The 21,423-nt window shown below is 46.6% G+C and overlaps 2 protein-coding genes across 2 annotated transcripts in view; both read right to left on the minus strand.

Annotated features, from left to right (window-relative positions):
* Window positions 1–8,659, minus strand: part of LOC149347156 (2-Hydroxyacid oxidase 1-like) — a 30,904-nt gene extending 22,245 nt beyond the window's left edge. The window contains exons 1-2 of the mRNA XM_089541507.1: window positions 8,644–8,659; window positions 7,697–7,871 (exon numbers count right to left, since the gene is read on the minus strand). Of these exons, the coding sequence (XP_089397633.1) occupies window positions 7,697–7,871; window positions 8,644–8,659 (191 nt within the window). The remainder of the gene's footprint in view (window positions 1–7,696; window positions 7,872–8,643) is intronic.
* On the minus strand, window positions 4,605–7,214 carry LOC149347157 (uncharacterized). The gene is made up of 3 exons (XM_089586902.1): window positions 6,775–7,214; window positions 6,528–6,710; window positions 4,605–5,103 (listed from the first exon to the last, which is right to left on the minus strand). Exons 1-3 carry the CDS (start codon window positions 7,040–7,042, stop codon window positions 4,634–4,636), a joined length of 921 nt encoding a protein of 306 aa, XP_089443028.1. The 5' UTR covers window positions 7,043–7,214; the 3' UTR covers window positions 4,605–4,633.
* Window positions 8,660–21,423: the final 12,764 nt, after the last annotated feature.

Raw genomic sequence — 21,423 nt, forward strand, 5'->3', positions numbered from 1 at the left:
GAAACGTAGCAGCGATCTTCGGCAGCGTATATGAGGTAGCAGTCATACTGAGCGCAGCCTATCTTTCGTTAGGCGTCTTGCCCATATATGGTATCTTGTAGGCTTATCGCATTTGAAAAAAAATGTGAAAAGAAGCAGTTTCCTGGTTATGGTTCAAGCTGCAGATCCCGAGAGGGCACTGAAACGAAAAGATTAAAGCCGGCTGACACAGACTGGGCAAGAATGTGACAGCCAAGCAGAACAGAAGACAGGTTGGAAGTGGGCTGATGGAGCTGGGATCTGACGATAGCATTCGATTACTAACAGTGCTAAAGAAATTACAATAAAGCTTCACTGCCCCTGTTGTGGTAATTGCCCTTGCCCTGCCTTGGATGTGTATGGAGAATGCGACGCCGCTAAAATGCGCGGCTGCGGGTTCTCCTGGCAATGTGATTGTATGCAAGTTTCCACTGCATGTGTGCAAAGTGCTGTCTTTTCTTTCCATGCTCAGGTGTCATGATTACTTTAAATCTGGTGTCTGTAATGGGCAAGGAACATTCTGATCAGTGAAAAATAATTTATTCAAGGTCACTCTCAGTGCAGGAAAGCAGCCAAAAAAGTACGATTTCGCAAGTTCTTGAGTAAGTCTCTTTTCTTTTTGCAGCTTTATATTTTGTAGAAAAAAGGTTTTCGGTTGATGCTGCTTTCCATTTGCCGGATTGCAATAAATGGCTGAGAAGGCGGCTCTTTCAGCAACTGTGTGATACACCTGAAAACCGTGTTCAGCTGCTGTCACCAGACAGGATACAGATATGTTCTAGCTAGTAGATTAGCTACTATGTACTACGAGGTAAAATTTTGTGACGAAAATCTTTTGAACGTCAACAATGCCCATTTCATTGCTTTTGTCAACTAGTCTCAACTTTTAATTGAAGCACTTGATATCTCAAACTCAGAGGTGTAATTGCGCGTATTTTTTTTCTACTCCTTCTTTCAGAAGGAGCGTCCTTTGACTTCGAGGCTTGTATCCAGCGGTAGCAAGATAGATCTGTTTGCTGACAGAGAAGCTTTCGAGGATGCCCCTCTTACTTGCGTGGGTGTATTTTTATTCCTTTCTCTCTTTTATTTCCTCTTATTTCCCTTAATTTTTTGCAGGGACCAAGGCAGTGGTATTTCGCAAAGATCAAAAGCTAGCTGCAGGAGAGTTGGCTGGAATGTTTGGTACCGAATATGAATATTGTTTGAAATCCGTCCCTATAATTTCATTGAGGCATTTATTTTGGAACGCAAAGCTCAGAAAGGAGACTTCCATAGGAGTACTGCATTTCAAGTGCGCTTCCTCAAGAAGTGAAGGATACTTCTCTCGGCATCATAAAGCCCACCTTGTAGTAAGGTAAACTATACCAAAAATATCAACTAAAAAGTACTTATAAGGAACAAGCACATAATACTGATTTACTATAAGTTCAGCTGCAAACGGTATATAATACTTCTATTATTGCTGTGATAACTAGTTTCTGAACGGAACATTTACTTCAAAAATAAACTCTTGTCTAGCGAGCGCTAACACATTAGTCCGTCTAGCACCGCTAAAATACCTCTCCAAACAGAGGAGTAGATCAGGTACTCCTTTTCTTAGGTATATCTAACCACCATTTCTGAAGTGCGCAACGCGACGAGCGATTTACTTCTATCCAAGTGTTTTTTTTTTTCTGTTTACAGTGTGGATACCAACGGACTGTCTCCAAAAGCTTCACATTAACGATATTTTCGAACTTTCTTTAATCAGGGACGATTTTTCCACGTGAACAATAGTTATACCTGGTTAATAATTTCTAGCGCATGGTATCTGGAAAGTTACGGAACAAGACGGGATGCAGCTCCTTTTGCAAGTTTGTTTTGGGAAAGCACATTGCGTGTGCTTTAATTAGAATATAAGCAGGTGCGCCCAACCAGATGAGGTTGACTGAATGCGACGTCGGATGAACATCGGCAATCACCTTGTCTGAAGCTCCCTTGCTCCTGTCCTGTTCTTCTTGTGCGCTGTTTTTTTTCCAAACATGCACCCTCTCCAACTTGCCCTGTTCAGGCTCCTTGTGTAAGGAATGTAATGCCGCCCCTTTCTTTTTTATGACAGCAGCACCTCCCCCTGTCCTGCTCGCTTGCGCCTTCTCCAAGGGTTCCAATAAAAGATCACTTTGGCAGGTTATTTGTTAGCCGTTAATGCATATGATGTTTTTAAACAGATCCATAGATTGCCCCATCGAATTAATGAAATGCGGCTGTCGTTGCCCGTTGCATACGCTTCCGAGTATACGACGTCTAGTATTTCAAGCACGGTGCCGGAAAGTGCAACTTTTACTTCGCTCACTCTACCTATCAGTGCGCACGCAAAAGCTGATGATGACAAATGCACACTGGTCTTTCATTTAGGTTAGTTTTAGAAAACTCCCACGATTTCCAAACTCTATCGGTACAACCAGATGATACCAACGTGTCTCTCGCACAGTAACGCCATCAACCAATGAGAGCGGCCGCTACCAGGCCGCCCGAAATGAATCCTGCACGGCGACCATGTCAGCGCGGAACTTTTCGGCTTCCTTATTTGTTTATGTGAATGAAGCCTACCGAGTTTATCGCAAAGGAGGTGTTCATTGTCTTGTGTTTGGTGTTAATGGCGCATAGGCAACTCAGCACTGATGGCCGAATTCTAAAACCCTCCTTACCTTACTCAGGTCGCCTTACCGACCGTAAGGCGGCCTCACGTGAATTCTAGAACGTTCCTTATTAAGGGGCACTAAGCTAAGGCCTCCTTGGTGGTCCCTCTCGCTGAGGCAGCTTGTGTGGTACCTTCATGCTTCCTCACTTCTCTCCTCTGACTGAAGGCTTGCTTTCCCACAAAACTCTGCACGGGGCACCGCGCGCGGTTCGCATCCAGACGGCACGCAGCTGCTCCGCGCGCGCGTAGGGAAGATAGCCGCCGCCGAGCCAGTCGCGCAGTCGCGAAGCGCCCGCTCCGTTGTCCTTCTTTCCGTGGCGCGTGATTTTTGTCAAGTGTGCTTCCTGAGTTCGCGAGAATGCTGTCACGCGCTTATGTCTCTGACGACGGCGGTTTTGAAGCCTATCGAAGATTTTTACGCCGCGCAGATGGACTTCTGCACGGCGATGTGTATAGACCGTCGGTGTCGCCTCGGCTACGGAGCCTCGCAGATCGCCTCAACCCGTTAGAGTGCTACAACGACCACGAATTTTCAGCACGCTACCGTTTCTCCAAAGAAGCTGTGCTAGCCTTACTGGCGGAGCTGCAGATTAAGGACAAGACGGATAACAGAGGAGCTCCACTACCACCCGCACTCAAGCTGCTCATTGCGCTCCGGTTTTACGGGACCGGTGCTATGCAGACTGTTGTGGGGGACCTTGTGAACGTGTCGCAACCTGCAGTCTGCAGAAGCATTTGGGAGATGACACAGCTAATTTGTGTGCGTCTGTTTCCCAAGTACGTGAACGTGCCGAGCTCAACGGAAACAAGGCCTACGATGACCAAATTTTACGAGATCGGTGGGTTTCCCGGCGTCACGGGGTGCATTGATTGCACCCATGTGCCCATCAAAAGCCCCGGTGGGGATAACGCTGAAGTATACAGAAACAGAAAAGGTGTCTTTTCATTAAATGTGCAGGTAAGTGACCGCCATACACTCTTTGAATAGTGCCTGCCGATGTTCACTCACTGTAATAATTACAAATCGTTGTGTCATAATATTGCTTTATTTGCATGAACGACACTACGTGATGGTAAATGTAAAAAAAAAACTGCTATCAGGACAGCTTGAACTAGTAGTGCAGCATTAATGCACTTCACATGAATCCACGTATCCTGGGGTTAAACTCACAATATGACTGATATTTTACAGGCTGTCACAGGGCCTGCGCTGCAGTTTTATGACGTCGTCGCAAGGTGGCCCGGCTCTGTCCATGATAACCGGATTTTTGAGAACAGTAGGGTCATGGTGAGGTATGAGGAGAAGGAAGTACCAGGCACTCTACTTGGTGATCAGGGATACGGATGTTTGCCTTATCTCATGACACCATTGAGAAACCCTCGTACCTCTGCACAAAAACGGCAAGTAAAACAATTTTACGGCAGTGAATTGGAACATACGAGCTTATTATTTTGTCTTCCTTTTCTTATAGGTACAACCGAAGCCACATAAAAACTCGGAACTCTGTTGAGCGTGCGTTTGGAGTGCGGAAAAGAAGGTTTGCATGCCTCAGCAAGAAACTGGAAACCAAACTTGAAAGAACGACAGCAATCATCACAGCGTGTGCGGCTCTTCACAACGTTGCCTGCTCTCTAAGGGACCCACTGCCTAATGGAGATGAGCCGGAACGTGAAGAGGATGATGAAGCTGGGCCAAGTGTTCCCGATAGTTGCCTGGGCACGCAGCGTAGAAACCGCCTCATTGAATGTTGCTTCACAAGTGACTCAAACGGCAGAGAAATGGATTCCGATTAGAGGTAATACTATGCGATTACTGTAATGTAGAATTTGTGCCCGAAATAAGGGGGCTGATAAAAAAGCTATTAGTAACAGAAAATCACATGCAAGAAAGCACAATGCAATGTACCTGAGTCCAAAAGAACTTTATTTTGCCCTTCATGGCATATTCAAGCCATTGTGGTTGGTGCTTTTCACTGCTTCAAGCTGCTTTGAAAGAAAAACTTGTTTAAGTTGCTCAGTTTTTAGTTTCGCTCTCAAGACCCTCATTTTCAATTTGTGAATGGCATTTCTCTTGTGCTTTTCATCCTCATACTGTTCTTGTTTTGCTGCATGCTCATCAGTAATCATCTTCATTCTTGATTTGTGTTCAGTGTGCCTTTGACTTTTGTCGTCCTCAGCAGCCTGAAGACGAGCCTCGAGCTCAGCAGACAGTGCCTGCTCGACAGCAGCAGCTCGACCTCCTTGCGTGCGGCGTGCTGCAGGCTCCGCTATTTCATCCAGGCTGCGCGGTGGTGTCGCTCTCGCATTCTCAGTTGAAGGCCCAGCAGCACCAATGTCACGCGCTGGTGAGGCCAGCACTGTGGCATCAGAAATCCTGTCTTCACTTTCAAGGATCACTGTAGACTCTGTAAAAAAAATGTAAATAAAGAATTGTAGCCCAGTTTGTTCCAGATTACTATCGGGGATTTTTTCTACTGTGGATCACTACCAACCAGACATGCAATACCAACTCTATAGTCAAAGTTTAAAGCATGGGAGATTGCAAACTGCGACTTCTGGCCATCAGCAGGTACATGAGTTAGCCTGGTCTCTTATATTGGGAACCACGTTTGCTTACAAAAACGGCCTGCATCCCTGGGAATAAAGCGGACGAGAATAAACACCTGCTAAAAGACCTGTGAGATAACTCAAAGGCTTCCTTCTCACACCAGAGGTGCCCCGCCGGAGACGGTCTTGCGATGGGACTGTGGGATAGTTTACACAACTTACAAGTTTAGGCACCTTGGTACATTTCCACAGCAAGACCTAAGGGTATGATCTATATATTACACTACCCAATCACAGAAAATTCCGACCTTGATTATTTCCCATACTACAAATAAATACTCTCCCGAAAATGCACGCAAAAAATAAGCTGCTCAATTCTTAGAAATTGTCTGGAAATGACTGGCTCCATGTTACGCGTCCCGCCGAAGATCTTCCGTAAAGTTCTGTCATTCCTACATGAAAAAAAAGGCAAACATACAAACATGCTTCTTCGTCTGAACGCGTAGTTTTCCATGAGTTGGTTGACCTCCGCTCTGCCGGTAGTTCGGCATAAAAAAAATGTATATATATATATATATATATATATGTGAAGGACTGCCGCTGTCGCTGACAATAGTGGGGCCTGGGCCGGCAGGATGCTCTGATAATGAGCTAAGCCGTTCCGTCGCCAGCGTTTCTCTGGCCTTCAAGTTGGCACGACCGCCGCCAATTCGTCAGGTGGAAACACTCAAGCCGCCTTGTTAAGTGCACTGACACTACGCGAGTGCTGAAGCGAAGGGAGCTCGTACGGCAGCCGTCGACAAAGGGACCCCGAAGCGCGGCTGAACCGGCTTAGCACACCGTGAGACGCCACGCCGTTTCTGGAAATCGGCCCCTTCTACAGCTACGTATTCAATGCGCTGCTCTTTGCTTTCTCCGAGGCGCTTCTGGCAACGCAGTAGCCACTGTAACCGCGGTGGCAAGTGGGGCTGGAGGCTGCGAAAAGCTACCCGACTCAAGACAAGAACGCGTTCTCGACGCTCGCCGAGCGGACACCAAAACGACTCTTCAAATATATTGACACAGCAAGTCCGTATCGGTAGTCGCGGTCATTACACTCTTTAAAAGACAAAATACATCGCATTATAATAGCACTGCTAACTAAAAATTTCCTGACTACAGACAACTACACTTTGGTTAACTGCCTAACATAGAGATAGAGAAGATATGCAACTATGACGGTAGAAACAGCAAAAAAAAAAAGAAATTACATGGTAAAAACAGACCAGTAAGTTGCACCTACCTCCGTCACTCTCGTCGAGTCGGGCATCCCCGTGGACCATCGCATCGATTATATCAGAGACGTCTGCGCTGGCTCGAGGCCGGTCACTGTCAAAAGTGCTTGGTGCCGTCGTAGTGATGTGCGGCACAATCGCTTCTACTTGTGACAGCCTTTCGTCCAACGGCTCCGGTGGAGGACCCCCACCTGTCATCAACCATGCACACTTCGAATTAGCACTTATCATTTGCAAAAAAACACGGAAACTTACCTGTAGCCATAACTGCTCTTGATATCCTAGCCCTTCCTTTCTTCGCCTTTTGTTTTTGGTTGTCCCACAGTTTCTTCAATTGCTTCACCTCGCGAGGCCGCACGTTTGGCATGCTGTTGTACTCGCAGCACAAGCGCTCCCATTCTTTCGATTTTGCAGTGAGCGAGACACCGTCGGTTTTCTTGCATTCGACTACATGCTTGTACTTTCTTAACAGCTCCTGAAGAAGATCTTTCTCTTCCTCGGAAAAATACAACTTCCCGGGCATATCGGCGTAAACTACCTACACAACTCGAGCGCAAATGACACACACACGAGGATGGCGAAGACGACGGCACTGGGGGTGGTGGTGGCTACTATGAATATTCAGGGGAGAGTATACTGGTCCCGGCGTATGTTACTAGTTAGTGACATCACTCTTGGGGACCAGGGGGACGGGAATTGGGAGGTGGGTGTAGTTGTGGGGAGGGGGGGGGGGAGGAGGAGGAGTGGCACTGCACCCTACCAGTCCCAGCGGAGCCATGACAATTACGGCTTCAGTTTTTGTTGTTGCCAGACTCAGCTTGCTACTTCACAAAAATTGACCGTTTAAGAACGGTAAACAAAGTTTTTACTAACTAGATAGACGTTGTGCTGACGCAGAGCAAATAAATTCAATTTTATTAGACCATTACGTTTAATCGTGACAAATACTGCTAAAATCATTAAGAGTTATTGTGCATAATCTCGACACCTGTACGGCCACGATCCCGCCCTCCTTCCTTAAGCGGCTCCTTTCGTGAGGAAGCCCCAAGGAAGCTTTCAGCATTCCGAGTGGCCCCCTTAGGCTGCCTTACGTTTAGGCAGCATGAAGGCCTCCTTACGAAAGGTAAGGAAGTGGTGTAAGTGAAGGAGCGTTACGAGGAAAACCGAGAATTCTCACCTGGTGAAGGCTTTTATGTTTTCTCGGAGCGTCTGCTCCGTCTCTGCACCGCTGCCGATGTAGCGCCTGGCGCCATCGTCTAAGTTTGCCTCTCCCCGGCGCTGAATGTCGGCTATCGTAACCACGAGGTTCTCCTCACCCTTGAGAGGTTCTTTTTGCACTGGATTGCGGGACACTGCGTAAGAACACAAGACACAACTCACTCGCACACTCTTTTCAATCAGTTTAGTTTTCTGGAAAGCCCCTGAGTTAAGCAAGCCGTGTTAAAAGATCAATGCAGAGAATTCATGGAAATTTCTGTTGATATCGAAGCCTAATAGTTGGGAACTTTGTGCATTTGTTGTTGCTTGATCCCAAGCAAAGGACACGTTTATTGCTTAGATGTTTGGAATCGAAGTTGAAAAAGATTTGCTCGCCCCTCCGATTCAAACTAGGGGAGTCTCTGCTGACGTAAACGAACAAAAATCACGCAAATGTGGGCTCCTTGATTAGGGGAGCAAGCGGTCTAGCAACAGCCGACGTGAAATCTACCATGGACAATACGTTGCAGGAATTTTTATCAGCCCTCTGTTGTCAGCGCTCGGCTCCTATGGGTCTCAGTCCCCATCCCGACAAGGAAATCATCCCTAAGAACTTCAGCCTGCAGTTTAGCCACTTCAGCGGCACAGAGCGTGCGAGGATTTTGAGGGCTGAGCCTACTGGTCTTGCTGGATACCAAGAATATCTCAGAGCCGAGGAGTCGGCAGTGCCGGCTACAAGTGAAACTCTCGGCGTGAAAACTGCAAGTGAAAATTGGCCGCCTGAGTTGCAGCTAAGAATATCTTTTCTCCGGCTTCCAACCTTGCTCTTAGTTTTGACGCCGTTCTTGAGTCATAAAAATGCACTATCGATTTTGATACGAGACCTAATATAATATTCAGCGATTCAGGCCTGTAACTTTCACGAACATCTGCCAACTTTCATGATCCGTAATTGTCGAGGTTTTCGCTCGCACTTGCAATATTGGGTAGTGGTGGCGAGGCCTGTTCTTGATCGTTTCCACTGTACCAGAGCTTTTTATTTAAGTAAGAGTGGTTTTCTCAAGATTAGGAGCTTGTATTCTGTCCAGAAAGTCAACTTCTGGTTCGTCTCAGTGTCCCTTTAATATTTGGCGTTCATGCATAAGAACATCCCACAAAACACAAAATAAACATTTGTATGTCACTGAATGTCCTCTAAAAATAATCAGAACATCCACTGGTGAACGAAACGAGGCAGTTAGGATGAACTGACACAAGACCGATATGAATAAAGATTCATGTACTACGAACAAGCTAAAGTAATATTGACGTTAAGAACGAACTGCATAGCAGCGTTGGAGCTCATGCGATGAAAAAAGGAAAATGTTGAACTGCGAGTTTTGTGAACGAGACATGATTGAGTCAGTGCAGTTATGAGCTTTCGGCTTGTGCACGGATGTAAGCTGCTCGTGAATGACCAGCGCCTGTAAACAGGGATCTATATGCGTAGGACCCCGGAGATGTACCCAGAGATTTCACTATTTTTCTGAAGTCCATCATCCTAGGACATCGGTTTTCACAGTGTGCCAACTGTGCAAGGTTAGCAGGGCTATGGAAATATTTACGGCAATGATTCCTCCGATGATTAACAATATATTTCTTTTCATGTTTATCCATCGCTCGCATTTAGTAGTTAAGAGTACCATAGAAAACTAATGGGGGGGGGGGGCGGTTTTAGGATACCAAAAACGTTAGTAAAAAAAAAGCTAACCGAGAGTCGATCGGCGGATATATTGATCGGTTTTGAAGATTTGCTCAATAAATTAAAAAAGTGCGTTCATAAACAATTTTCTTTTAAAAAATGCGGTTTTCCAGCATTTCTGTGTACGAAAAAAACATATGATGATACCGTCAGCAAGAACTCAGTTACCTCCCAGGTAGCACACGGCAGCGGGCCAATATTGGAAATCCACTGGCAAAGCGTGGCCCTAACTAGGCCCAGAGTTGCCAGTGAGCATCCGATATTGGTTGTGCCACTCCTTAGCACATCCAACTATGGCCCTGGTTGTCCGTCGCTTTACCAGTATTGGCTGAGCCGTAATTAGATCCTGGCTATCATGGGCCAGGTTAGCCAGGATTGCCCCACTGTTTGCCATTGCTGGCTGTGCCATCATCGAATCCTGGCTATCATGGGCCATGTTAGCCAGTGTAGTTCCACTCTTTGCCAGAATTGGCTATGCCCTTTCCGGGAGCTGGCTATATTGGCCTAGGATTGCCACCGCTTATCCAGTGTTCAAAGTATACTGGCAAACGTTGGTAAACATTGTGTCATCCATTAAAATGGGTTCAAAATTATTTTTATTGTCGAGTACCATATCGGCAGTTCATAATTTTCGAACGCGCTAAAACATGCGAGTTCAAAGATTTGGTTTTATTTATTATTATATTTTAACCGAACACTTTTGGAGTTTGTGAGCAAAGCTACCCATGATCCCGTTGGAAAAGCTGCACTCTGGTTGCGCAGTGAGCAGCAATAATACGTTTAGGAGAATTGCGATCGAAGTCCTGTTGATCAGAATTAACGTTCTGATTACACCCGAGACGCCTTCAACAAAAATTGTCAACAGGCGCCTTCAACAAAAATCAAATAAGTTTGATTTGATTGAATTTCTGGAATAAAAAAATCACTTTTTTTTATTCGCTCTAGGAATTCACTGCCGCAGTGCGCAGCTGGTGTCTGCTTCATGGAGATCGCGATACAAACGTAATAGATTAGCGCAAGTGCATTCGCTAAACCGAAATTTGCTCAGTTTTGGCAACGTCCAGAAACGAAGCAGTCGCTTCGTAATTTCGAATTATGCGTTGCGCTCGTGAAATATTAGGTGGGTGCTTCATAAACGCACGCGGACACGTGCTAAGCGATTCCTACGCTTCCCTACCTCGTGCCCTGTGATCGCGCCTTTAACGTGTTTTCTGATTTGCAATTTCCTTCCTTTTCTGCAAATCGTAGTGTTGGAAATTGTTGTTTTTGATCATTTTATTCTTCTGTAGCGTAATTTGCATTGGGGGCAATATAGCGCTTGCTCACGTCCTTGCATATTTACTCGCAAGTTTTTTTTTTCTTTCGAACATGACCTTTATTGATGAAAACCATCGAAAGTAGTTAGGAACCACAATTCAACATGCCTTTGTTTGTTTTTGCTTTTTTTGCGCGAAACTTCCACACCAACAAACAATTTGAAGATTCTGCGACGACCACTGAATAAATGGACTGACAACTGGTGTTAGACGCATGTTAACCTAGCTTGTTTGGCGTATGTACGGTACATGAAACTATGAAATAGCGCGCATTCTGCTTGGATATTTTTTTTGCTTTATATTTTTGTTATTATGTGGTAACATTTTAAGCTATCTTGAACTAACAGAAGCCACATCATACGGCCCCACAAAATACGCGAGTGTCTGAAGTCGTTTTGGCGAAATTCATCTTGAAGCTCCAAGTTTTTCACTTCAAAATTTTCGGGCTTTTGCTGCAGCTTTGTAGCAATACTTTGACGCTTCCGTGTTTCCCATCCACTTGTTCCTTGTAGGTATTGCTTTCCGTACTGCCTGTGGCCATGTGACATTCTCCAAAAATTCCAAACCCTTTTCACGTGTTTTGGCCCCTTTCCCTCTCTCTTTCAAGTCTTCCCATATCTCCCTACCTGTTCTCCCGGCCGCGCCCTTTTTTTAGGTAGCGGGCTAACCCCCCACCCCGCGAAGCGCTTTTTTTTCTTTTTCGTTGTCACTTCCTCAAAGCTATTTTCCCTCGCGCGCAGCTACGCGCTTCGCTGTTCGTGCACCCTTCCACGATCTCCCTTCCTCCACCTTTCAGCTCGAGGACTTTTCTCGGAACCACAAAACCTGTGTAAGGGAAAATGACTCTCTCCACTCCTCCCCCCCCCCCCCCAACCATCGTCTCCACTGCTCGTCTTGGAACCGCGCGAATCATCACAAAAAAGACATTCTTCACTGCACGGCGGAGCTCAACCACGTGCACGACCAACACGGCGAAAATGCATGCACACTCGAGCTAGCACCGTTCATAGTCTGTGCACGCGAAAAGCCACGCTCATATATTAGGAGAGCTCCGACGCTGTTCGTACCACCAGCAAGATCTTATTTGTAAGTACTAAAACTCTTTTATCTTGATATACGTCTGGAAGTTAAAGTCGTTTTTGTATTAAACGTTGCTTTGACTAATGCGCCTTTATTTTTTCGGCAGGAAAACAGAGCGAGCCAAAAAGCACGACGACGACTTCTGTGTACCCACTCTCATTGCGAAATGGCTTGCTTGACGTCGTGCGCAGTGGAATTGTGGCCGAATGGTGAGAATTTAATTTTTCGTCTTTGGTGAGATGAACTCACTGAAGATTCACTACTTTGGCTAACAGCGGGTTTGAACTCAAATGACCTGAGATGGGATGCATTCGGGAATATGTCCTTTACCGCTTATGCACGACGGAAATCAGAACCGCTTAATTAATTTTCCACTGCAGACCAGTTGGTAAGAATATGTGTAATACTTCCGTACTGTTTCCTTTTGCCTTCTACACTTGAATACTCAATAGAAAATCCGCAATTTCTGGGTAAAGCTTTTTCCCAAGTTCTCTCGCAATGAAAAAGGGCATTACTCTGGACTATCAGACTAGTATTTTTGTGTGGTTTGCAAGTCGCAGTTTCGAATCCAATTATAGCATGCATGCGAAGCGACTAAGGTAAAACAAAGGTGCCCTTAGTTCCTTGCGTTCAGCGTATTTCGCAAAAAATCGCAAGCCGTGTTTTTAACCCTATTAAAAAAAACTAATCAAAAATGTTGTTTTGACGTCCATGTGGAAGAGACGCTACAACCTGTGCATATTTACTTGAATAAAAAATTAGCTCACAATTTAGAGATACGAGTTATGATATTAAAACAAAATAATACATTAATCTGTTTTCAATATCACATTAATTTGCTTATCTCGCATTGAATATATTTACTGGGAGTGCGACAAGACGCATTGGACTAAATTAAACCATTTGGTATAAGAGAAGTTTAGTAAATTAAATTCCACTTTGTGCAACTAATGTGGTGCTGGTTCTTAAGAATAAATTTAAAATTATCCTGTAAAATATGTTGCTAGTGTCTTCACGATGACTGTGTTTCACAAAATTCGGTGTTATTTAATCATTTTTGTTTTTGTTCTGTGATGGCCATAATTCAACTTACCATGACATCATGCATCTCGATCGTTGCAGGCTTGGCGCTTCGTGAGGCCATCGTGCAAGAGCTGGACGAGGAATTTGTTTGAATGCAGTCCAGCAGCCCTCTTGCAACGATTACTTCGGATATGACTGATCAGTTCACTGGAGGACAGCTCCGTTGAGCATTCTATGGATGCCTTAGCCGTGCTGCAGCAGCTTGCCCAGATGCTTTGCCCAACCTGATCGGCACGCACCAAACTTGAAAATAAATTGTTTTCCCACAGCCTCTGCCACCATGCTCTTGGGCCCCTTTTACTCCCCAGGGTGGCTGCTGGTAGCGCAAACCATCCTGTGCGGGCTAAAAGCGTGATTCTAACTCAAAGCAATAAACGGGTCTTTTTTCTGGAATTCTTTCGCACCCTCTATTGTGAATATTTGCTAGGTAGTATGGTATGTACATCCATCCACAGTGCCGGTCATTGGCGAGTGGGTTAATTGCATGTGCCAGCGTTCGAAAGCTGGATGCCATTATTCGAAAGCTGGATGCCATTATTCGAAAGCTGGAAACCATTATTCGAAAGCTGGATGCCATTATTCGAAAGCTGGAAACCATTATTCGAAAGCTGGCTACCAATCTTTGAAAGTTGGCTACCAATGTTTGAAAGCTGGCTACCAATGTTTGAAAGTTGGATACCAGTATGAGACCTTTGCTGGCCCATGCTGCAGAACGAACATCGGTACTGCGTTGGCCGCTTGATCGTCCGAACATTGGCCCAAAACTGGCATGAAAGTAGGTCCAATGTGTAAAGTGGTAGCGCTCGGCCCAAATGCCAGTGTAGGACCGATGTTCGTGCCAGTTTTTGCCAACAGTTGACCGACCTTCGGCCAATGTTGTTGTGCTGCCTGGGTTGCAGCTGTTTGTGCGAGAGGTCCGTTAGCTTAATGAATCAGTTATGCTGATGCGTTCTAGAAGTTGGACTTAACTGCAGCGTTCTTTTTCGAACACTTTCCATTTAAATGCCTGGCCGTTTTTAGAAGCGCTGATATCTCAGGACCTAACACCAACAACATACACCAAAAAACGTGCAAGCAATGAATAAAAACCCTTCTCTCACTTTGATTGCCTCCTCCAGGTTACCACTAGATATTTGCAGCGGCGAACGATAAGAGTTAGGGCGTAGCATAGGTTCAGCGCAGTACAATCTGCGCAAAAACATTTGGTTTCAGACGGGTGCGAAGGCATACCATTGGTGTGTACGAACGCATTGGCAGCACGAGGGGATATTGGCAACGATATGAGAGTCCCTTTCCCTATTAGATAAGTACAAACGTTTGCATAGTAACTGAACCAGGTGTTCGCCCGTGCAACTTGGAAAAAAAAACCTTTTCTCATTGCGTTGGGTTGGGCCGTCAGAACTTGATGTTAGTAGTCACGAGTTTCATACCCGACAGGTTTTATTTCTCATACCGACGTTAGACATCCTGTATGTATTACATTGCACTTATCAAAGTGCGCTAAGTATAACAACATGCAAAGGGACGTTTGTTCAACTATCTTTCTAAACTAAATTACCCTTTGAATCTGAGATTTGAGTGGAGATGTGATTTGCTTTAGAGGCTCTTGACTAAAGAGTTTTTATTTTACTGAAGATCGGGGCAAACAATAGCGGCTATGCGAAATGAGAAGTGAAAATTCAGAATAAAAAACATTGAGAAGACGAATGAAACAAAAAAAGCAAGAAAAGAGAAAAGCCTAAGGTGAAAAAAAAGTACACATGGTTCGTGCGCCATGATTATGCGCTCCGCATTCTTAAAGCAATATGAGGTACTTTAATTTACGGTAGTGATGTTGTACACAACGTAGCAGTCGTAGACGTCAAGACAAGCATAGCCACTTCTTTCTTGCTTCCATGCCGAACTCAAAGATTTGCTAAATTGGTTTATGGTTTAGGGGGTATAACATCAGAAAGTGACTCAGGCTATGAATGACGCAGTAGTGAACTGCCCGGAAATTTCGACCACATGGGGTTCTTTAACCTGGAGCGATATAGCACAGTACACGGGCCTCTATAATTTTGTACTTGCCATGCGTGCAAGTTGCTCGCTCCAGTTCAACGACGCAATCGGGAACGTTTCAGCTGATGCTCGAGAATGAGAGCTGAGCCATTCTCCAGTGCCTTCATTCTCATCCCCATCTTCTCGGTGGCTGAATTTCAATGAAGGCGAAATTCTAGAGGCCCGTGTACTGTGCGATGTCAGTGCACGTCAAAAAATCCCCGGTGGTTGAAATTTCGGGAGCCCTTAACTACGGCGTCCCTCATAGCCTGAGTTGCTTTGGGACTTCAACCCCCTCCCACCCCCCAAACAAACAAACAAACAAACAATACACCACCATTATCGGAAGGACTGCTGATACCGCATACCTTAGCCACAGGCGTTTTGCTTTGCCTTCTCAGAAAAGTGACCGCAATGTGCGCGAGAAAGAGCGTTTCAAACCCCTTTGGTTTGGTTCTTGGTTTTTGAGGAAAGGAAATGGCGCAGTATCTGTCTCAAATACTTCGGCGGACACCTGAACCGTGCCGTAAGGGAAGGGAGGAAGGTAGGAGTGAAAGAAGATACAGAGAAAAAGGTGCCGTGGTGGAGGTTTCCGCTATAATTTCGGCCACCTGGGGATCTTTAACGTGCACTGACATCACACAGCACACGGCGCCTCTTCCGTTTCGCCTCCATCGAAACGCGGCCGCCGCGGTCGGGTTCGAACCCGGGTACTCCGGCTCGTTAGACGAGCGCCTTACCACTGAGCCTCCGCGGCGGGTATAGCAACTATCTCTTGCAAAAACGACGAATTGACTTCATTAGTAACCGAAGATTTTATGCAATTAATTTCACGACGCGAGCTAAGCTTCCTGATACCAAAAGATTTCGCTACAACGCTGTCGGCTCAGGTTTGTTACCAGAAACTTATTAAAATTCCTACGTTCACTCCACACTGCGTACTTTCGAAACATGAGGGAGAAATCTTATATCGTTCAAATTTATATAATATAGCGCATTGCGAAAACTTTATGATCGATATCAATGCACAAGAAAGAGAATCTAGCCGATCACCCGAAACATCGGATTGTTGGCGCATTGGTGACCGTTATTTTGCTTGAGGGCACTTTTGCGTTCTTCAAATAGGTAGATTACTGACATAAGTACTGAGGTCGCGCTTTAGTTAAGGCTGCTGAGAAATATAGTATAGATTTATCTATTTATAGGAATAATGTAAGGCTGCGCCTCATCAAGGCGTAGCTAGTTTTTTAATTACTTTAGCTTGAGATTACTGTGCGTCTCCTGTCTACGCTGATATTTCTCGGAGCTCACCGCCCATGCGACCCTCGCAAACATACAGTAAAGTGCGCAAGTCACTGTCGACTTAACAGAATCGCTACGATAGCTGCAGAGTCCTAGAACTGTTGACCGCTGTTGAACACACAAGAATGTTTAAAGCATGTAGTCTTCACTACAAACTTGCAGATAGAACACTTTCGCAGACAGTGATAGATTGACCAGGGCCTTTTTTTTTTGTGCAAGCATAAAATAAAATCTGGCAGCGGTCTGTGACATACCTCAACACTACTGGTTCTATGTTTTAGGGGATCCCCCAAGGAATTAGTCAAAGAGATTCCCCCCAGAAACATTGGGCCAGCACAGCTCCCACTTCGAGTTATGGATCCATTCGCTCTCCTCCTCCCATAATCTTGCCGTCCCGGTTAGCTCATTTGGTAGAAGGACTGCTCCGGTGAAGCGGCAGTCACGGGTTGGAACCCCGGACCTGGACGATTTTTTCTTTTGCTACTATGTTTCTGAGGAAGCTGTATAGTTTTCCTTTGTAGCCGTATGGCTGCGCTCGGATGGATGACAATCAGTTATTACTCCCTTATTACAACACTGTTACACAAAACACCGCTTACGCAACACTGCACTTACACAGGAATGTATTGAGCACGTAGCCTCACGACAAAATGGCAGCTAGCACGCTTGCGCAGACAGTGAGGCACTGCCTTTTGCTTTTCGTAGCAGCATAACCTTGAGCCAGGCAGTCTGACGCGGATGGATGGATGGATGGATGGATGGATGGATGGATGGATGGATGGACGGACGGACGGACGGACGGACGGACGGACGGACGGACGGACGGACGGACGGATGGATGGATGGATGGATGGATGGATGGATGGATGGATGGATGGACGGACGGACGGACGGACGGAGGGACGGACGGACGGACGGACGGACGGACGGACGGACGGACGGACGGATGGATGGATGGATGGATGGATGGATGGATGGATGGATGGATGGATGGATGGATGGATGGATGGACGGACGGACGGACGGACGGACGGACTGACGGACGGACGGATGGATGGATGGATGGATGGATGGATGTACGGACGGACGGACGGACGGACGGACGGACGGATGGATGGATGGATGGATGGATGGATGGATGGATGGATGGATGGATGGATGGATGGATGGACGGACGGACGGACGGACGGACGGACGGACGGACGGACGGACGGACGGACGGACGGACGGATGGATGGATGGATGGATGGATGGATGGATGGATGGAAAAGCTGTCTGCAGTTGTACAGGCACGGACAGAAGTAAACGGAGTGCGCCGCACAGGAAAGAACTGCGTGTCAGCGACGCCTAGCCGAACCAGACGAAAGCTCAAAATCGCCGCGCGCATGTGCAGGCCCCTACCGGCGCGACTTTCTCATTGCTCCGCTTGCCTCGCATTCGGCCCGCGTCTATGTCATGCTGATGATGGTGATCGCGATTGGATGTCCGCTCCCTGTGTAACGAGCGGGCATTTCGGAATGCACAGACCGCTGCCTTGATAAGGTAGATTCTGCGGGGACGACGCTACCATTATGCCGCTTGATCTGAGACAGCTGTAGGCGTGTCTCCATCAAAAATAGCCCGTGTCCTTCGAACTTTTGTTGCCTCTGGGATTCATTTGCACATCGCTATCGACCGAAAGCGCTCGGGACGCTCCATCTGCCGCCTCAGTTTCGGGTTCGTTTATTAGAGTTGGTTTTCGCCTTGCTCGCATGAGGAGCCGATACTGCGGCAATGCATGCGCCCTGTGTGTCGATCCTGCAGCACACTTCTTCTGCACGGGAACCTCGCTTGGTAGCTCAGCTTAAAATGAGACGAAACCGTCGTTGTGGGCGCTTTTTGCAGTGCGATCACGCATCGCGAGGATAGAGGCTACTCCCAGAGGAGCTGCAAGCATTTGCTGGGTTGCAACGCATATATTGTAAAACAGATCGATGTCTATATGTAATCGGCAGAATGAAGTAATATAACTCGCATAGAGGAGTTAGGACTGCTGGCCGGTGTCTGTCGCGGCTCATTCACTAATTAGTGGGCGCGCACGGGTGCTTATATGCCGAATATCGCACACGCAGCTCGCACCAGTGACGCACCACTGTCGCGGCATTCACGTGTGCGAGACAGCGGCTGCTTGCAGTCGACCGAAGATCCGAAGGTGCACGCAAGGTGATTACCCGAGCTTTGCTCCGCACATGACAGCGCGATACGCAGCGCGCTGTCCCGGTGGCGATAAGACCAGGTTCCAGTACAGGGGCTGTGTGCTTCGCGGGAGACAGACAGGGTACATTGGTGCTGCGTTGGCGCCTCGCAGGGGCAAATTGAGTCATAGAGGATAACTGTAGGAAATTTACACGAAAATGCGGCAGTGCGCGGGGGGTTTCGACCGTGTTTGGTTGCTAGCGAGACACAGATGAGTCCAAGAGGCAAAAAGAGTTCGAAAAATGCGGGTTATTTGCGGCGTAAACGCGCCTCCAGCTGTCTCAGATCAAAAGGCATAATGGTAGAACCGTACCCGTGGAATCTACCTTATCAAGGCAGCGGTCTGTGCATTCCGAAAGGCCCGCTCGCTACACTGGGAGCGGCCATCCGACCGCGATCTTCATCAGGATGACATAGACGCGGCCCGAATGCGAGGCAAGCGGAGCAATGAGAGGGTCGAGCCGGTAGGGGGCCTGCACATGCGCGCGACGATTTTGAGCTTTCGTCTGGTTCGGCTGGGCGGCGCTGACACGCAGTTCTTTCCTGCGCGGCGCGCTCCATTTACTTCAGTCCGCGCCTGTACATAGATGTCTTGCTCGCATTCTTTGCCTCAATGGATCGAAAAGCTGAAACCGCTGATGCGCTGCGCTCAAGTTTTGCCTTAGGAAATAACGTAATTGTCGACAATTTTTTTCAGTAAGAGTGGTGCTCTTGTATTTAGGACATAGAGTTCTGTCAATAGCGCAAACTTGTACTTATCATTGCCTCTTTAATAGTTGGCATTCTTGCAGAACACTATCCGGAAACACACAAAATGAATTTCTGGATATTAGGATACCAATATATAAAGCACGTTTTGCAGACACCTGGTCCCGTGGCGGTATAGAGCGTTAATGGGCAAGCATTACGTCAAAGCAATGTTTAAATCCTTCATGGAATGAATATGAGCCTCAATCTTCGTTTTTATTTCCCATCAAAAACTAAGATCTTGTTCTTTAGGGGGGGGGGGGGGGGGGGTGGTGTCATTCGTTGGACACGTGTGCAAACTGAAGGTTGCAGAAAAATATGGTTCAGTTCTTGGCGTAAATATTAATGTTTTTGTCCGCCTTCATTCATTAAGTGCACTTCTGTGCATTCTGCAAAACTTCTGCCCTATTGCAGCTTGTATCGTAGTACATATCGTTGTGAAATGTTATTTAAGGCAATTCTTATAACTATGATTTATATGGCATACATGAAAACTGTATGAATCATAAGGGCGCTATAAGAACTTTTAACACTAGGAATGCACAAAATTGAAGTTTATGTATACGTTCTATGACTCCATAATCATCATGTGAAAATAATTAAGAACCTACGCGTTAAGGTTAATGAAACTACATTATAAACACAAGAAAGGCGCATTTAGTGTATACTGCCATATACACGCATTGCGTTTTGCATTAATTCGATATTTGCTGCACATATTGAACGCTTGAGATGGACTCCCACATTCAAATTCAAATGGTTGTTCTTTAAACTGGATGATAGTTACGGAAGATAAGAAGCCCTGTTCAGATAATAGACAAATGTAAAAAAATATCCGCCAACCGTTTGCGAGAATTTACTTGCTGTTTAAATAATCGCTAGCGACAAAACAAAACATAAAGCTCTAAAATTTTCCGTTCTCTTTAAATGGAGAAGTTAACGTGAGTGATGTAACGCATTTACTTCAGCTCCTATAACACAAGCCGTCAGCAAAGTCTTTCCCATCTCAAATATCCTGAGCTCACCTTTGCTACATTCGATGACCAGCTGTTCACCGCGGGTTTTTCTCCCTCCGGCGTTTACCCTGTTGGAGAAATTCATCACTCATCGCGATTCAAGAAGATACACCTGTCATGTGCAACGCATAAATTGCTGGAGCTAAGTTGTAAATGGAGCACTTAGCTTAATCTGGGAACAATGTTTTCCGGATTCGTGAGTGTCTTCAACTCTCTGAAAGACGTATAGCACTACTGAAACGTTTTTATACAAGTAGGGCATGCGAAACAAAGGGTAGGTAATGTCTATAGGATATTGCCACGTATCATTGTAGTGTTTGTTCGTTCACGCTCAAGGCTGCAGGAAAGGGTTGTTATCACTTTTGTTCGTGACGCGAGAAGCGACCAGACTAATCTCCATTGTTCGCAGCCATGAAAGGCTGCATCTAGGTTTTTCCAGATTACCGTAGATAATCTTGACCTGTTATCTGGAAGTTTCCTTGCCGGCTTTAAATTGAGCGATGCCGGGAGCGACGGACATTCGTAGTTCGACGACCGACGAGCACGTTTGTTGCTTACGCCGCCGCCGAGTGATTCAGTTATTTTGCGGGCGCAAGTCAGCCCAAATAAAGAGCTTCGTTTCCAAGACTGGCTGGTGTCTTCCTGACCACTGGACTGCCGTCACTACAACGTGACATCTGGTGGAGGTGCTGGGTAGCCTTCCATGTACCGGACACCCCCAGCAAGTCGTGACGCCAGCAGTTCGAGTCATTCACCGGAGGACTTGACTCCAGTCTACCATGCAGCCTCTTGGAGCCTCCAGCCATGACTTACGCCGCAGCAGTGCGCCGTCCTGCACCTCGACGACGGCACCTAAGCCCCTATCGCCATTAGCCAGCTGCGTTAGAGAGGTGCCCTCTCGCCCCAACTCGCCCGTCCTACGAGCGTCGCACACAGCCGAGGAAATGCGATGAGTGGAGAACTCCCGACCAGCGCCGCCCACTATGCTTCCACTGTGGCGAAGCCGGTCACGTCCTCCGGCACTGCCCATACAGAAGACTGGGCATCCGAGGGTTCTCTTACGACGCCCCACGACCCCGACCCGGCCAGCGACCAGTCGAAATCGAAGAGTTTTTGCGTCGGGAAGAATGCTCACCGCCCAACCGCC

Source organism: Amblyomma mixtum, chromosome 4, assembly GCF_055824585.1.
Source record: "Amblyomma mixtum isolate Tamu chromosome 4, ASM5582458v1, whole genome shotgun sequence".
Classification (NCBI taxonomy): Eukaryota; Metazoa; Arthropoda; class Arachnida; order Ixodida; family Ixodidae; genus Amblyomma; species Amblyomma mixtum.

Coding starts and splice junctions, on each gene's coding strand:
- LOC149347157 (XM_089586902.1), bottom strand. CDS start 7,042: ATGCCCGGGAAGTTGTATTTTTCCGAGGAAGAGAAAGATCTTCTTCAG. Junction 6,711..6,774: donor AAGAGCAGTTATGGCTACAG/GTAAGTTTCCGT, acceptor GGTTGATGACAG/GTGGGGGTCCTCCACCGGAG. Junction 5,104..6,527: donor ACTCGACGAGAGTGACGGAG/GTAGGTGCAACT, acceptor TTTTTTTTACAG/AGTCTACAGTGATCCTTGAA.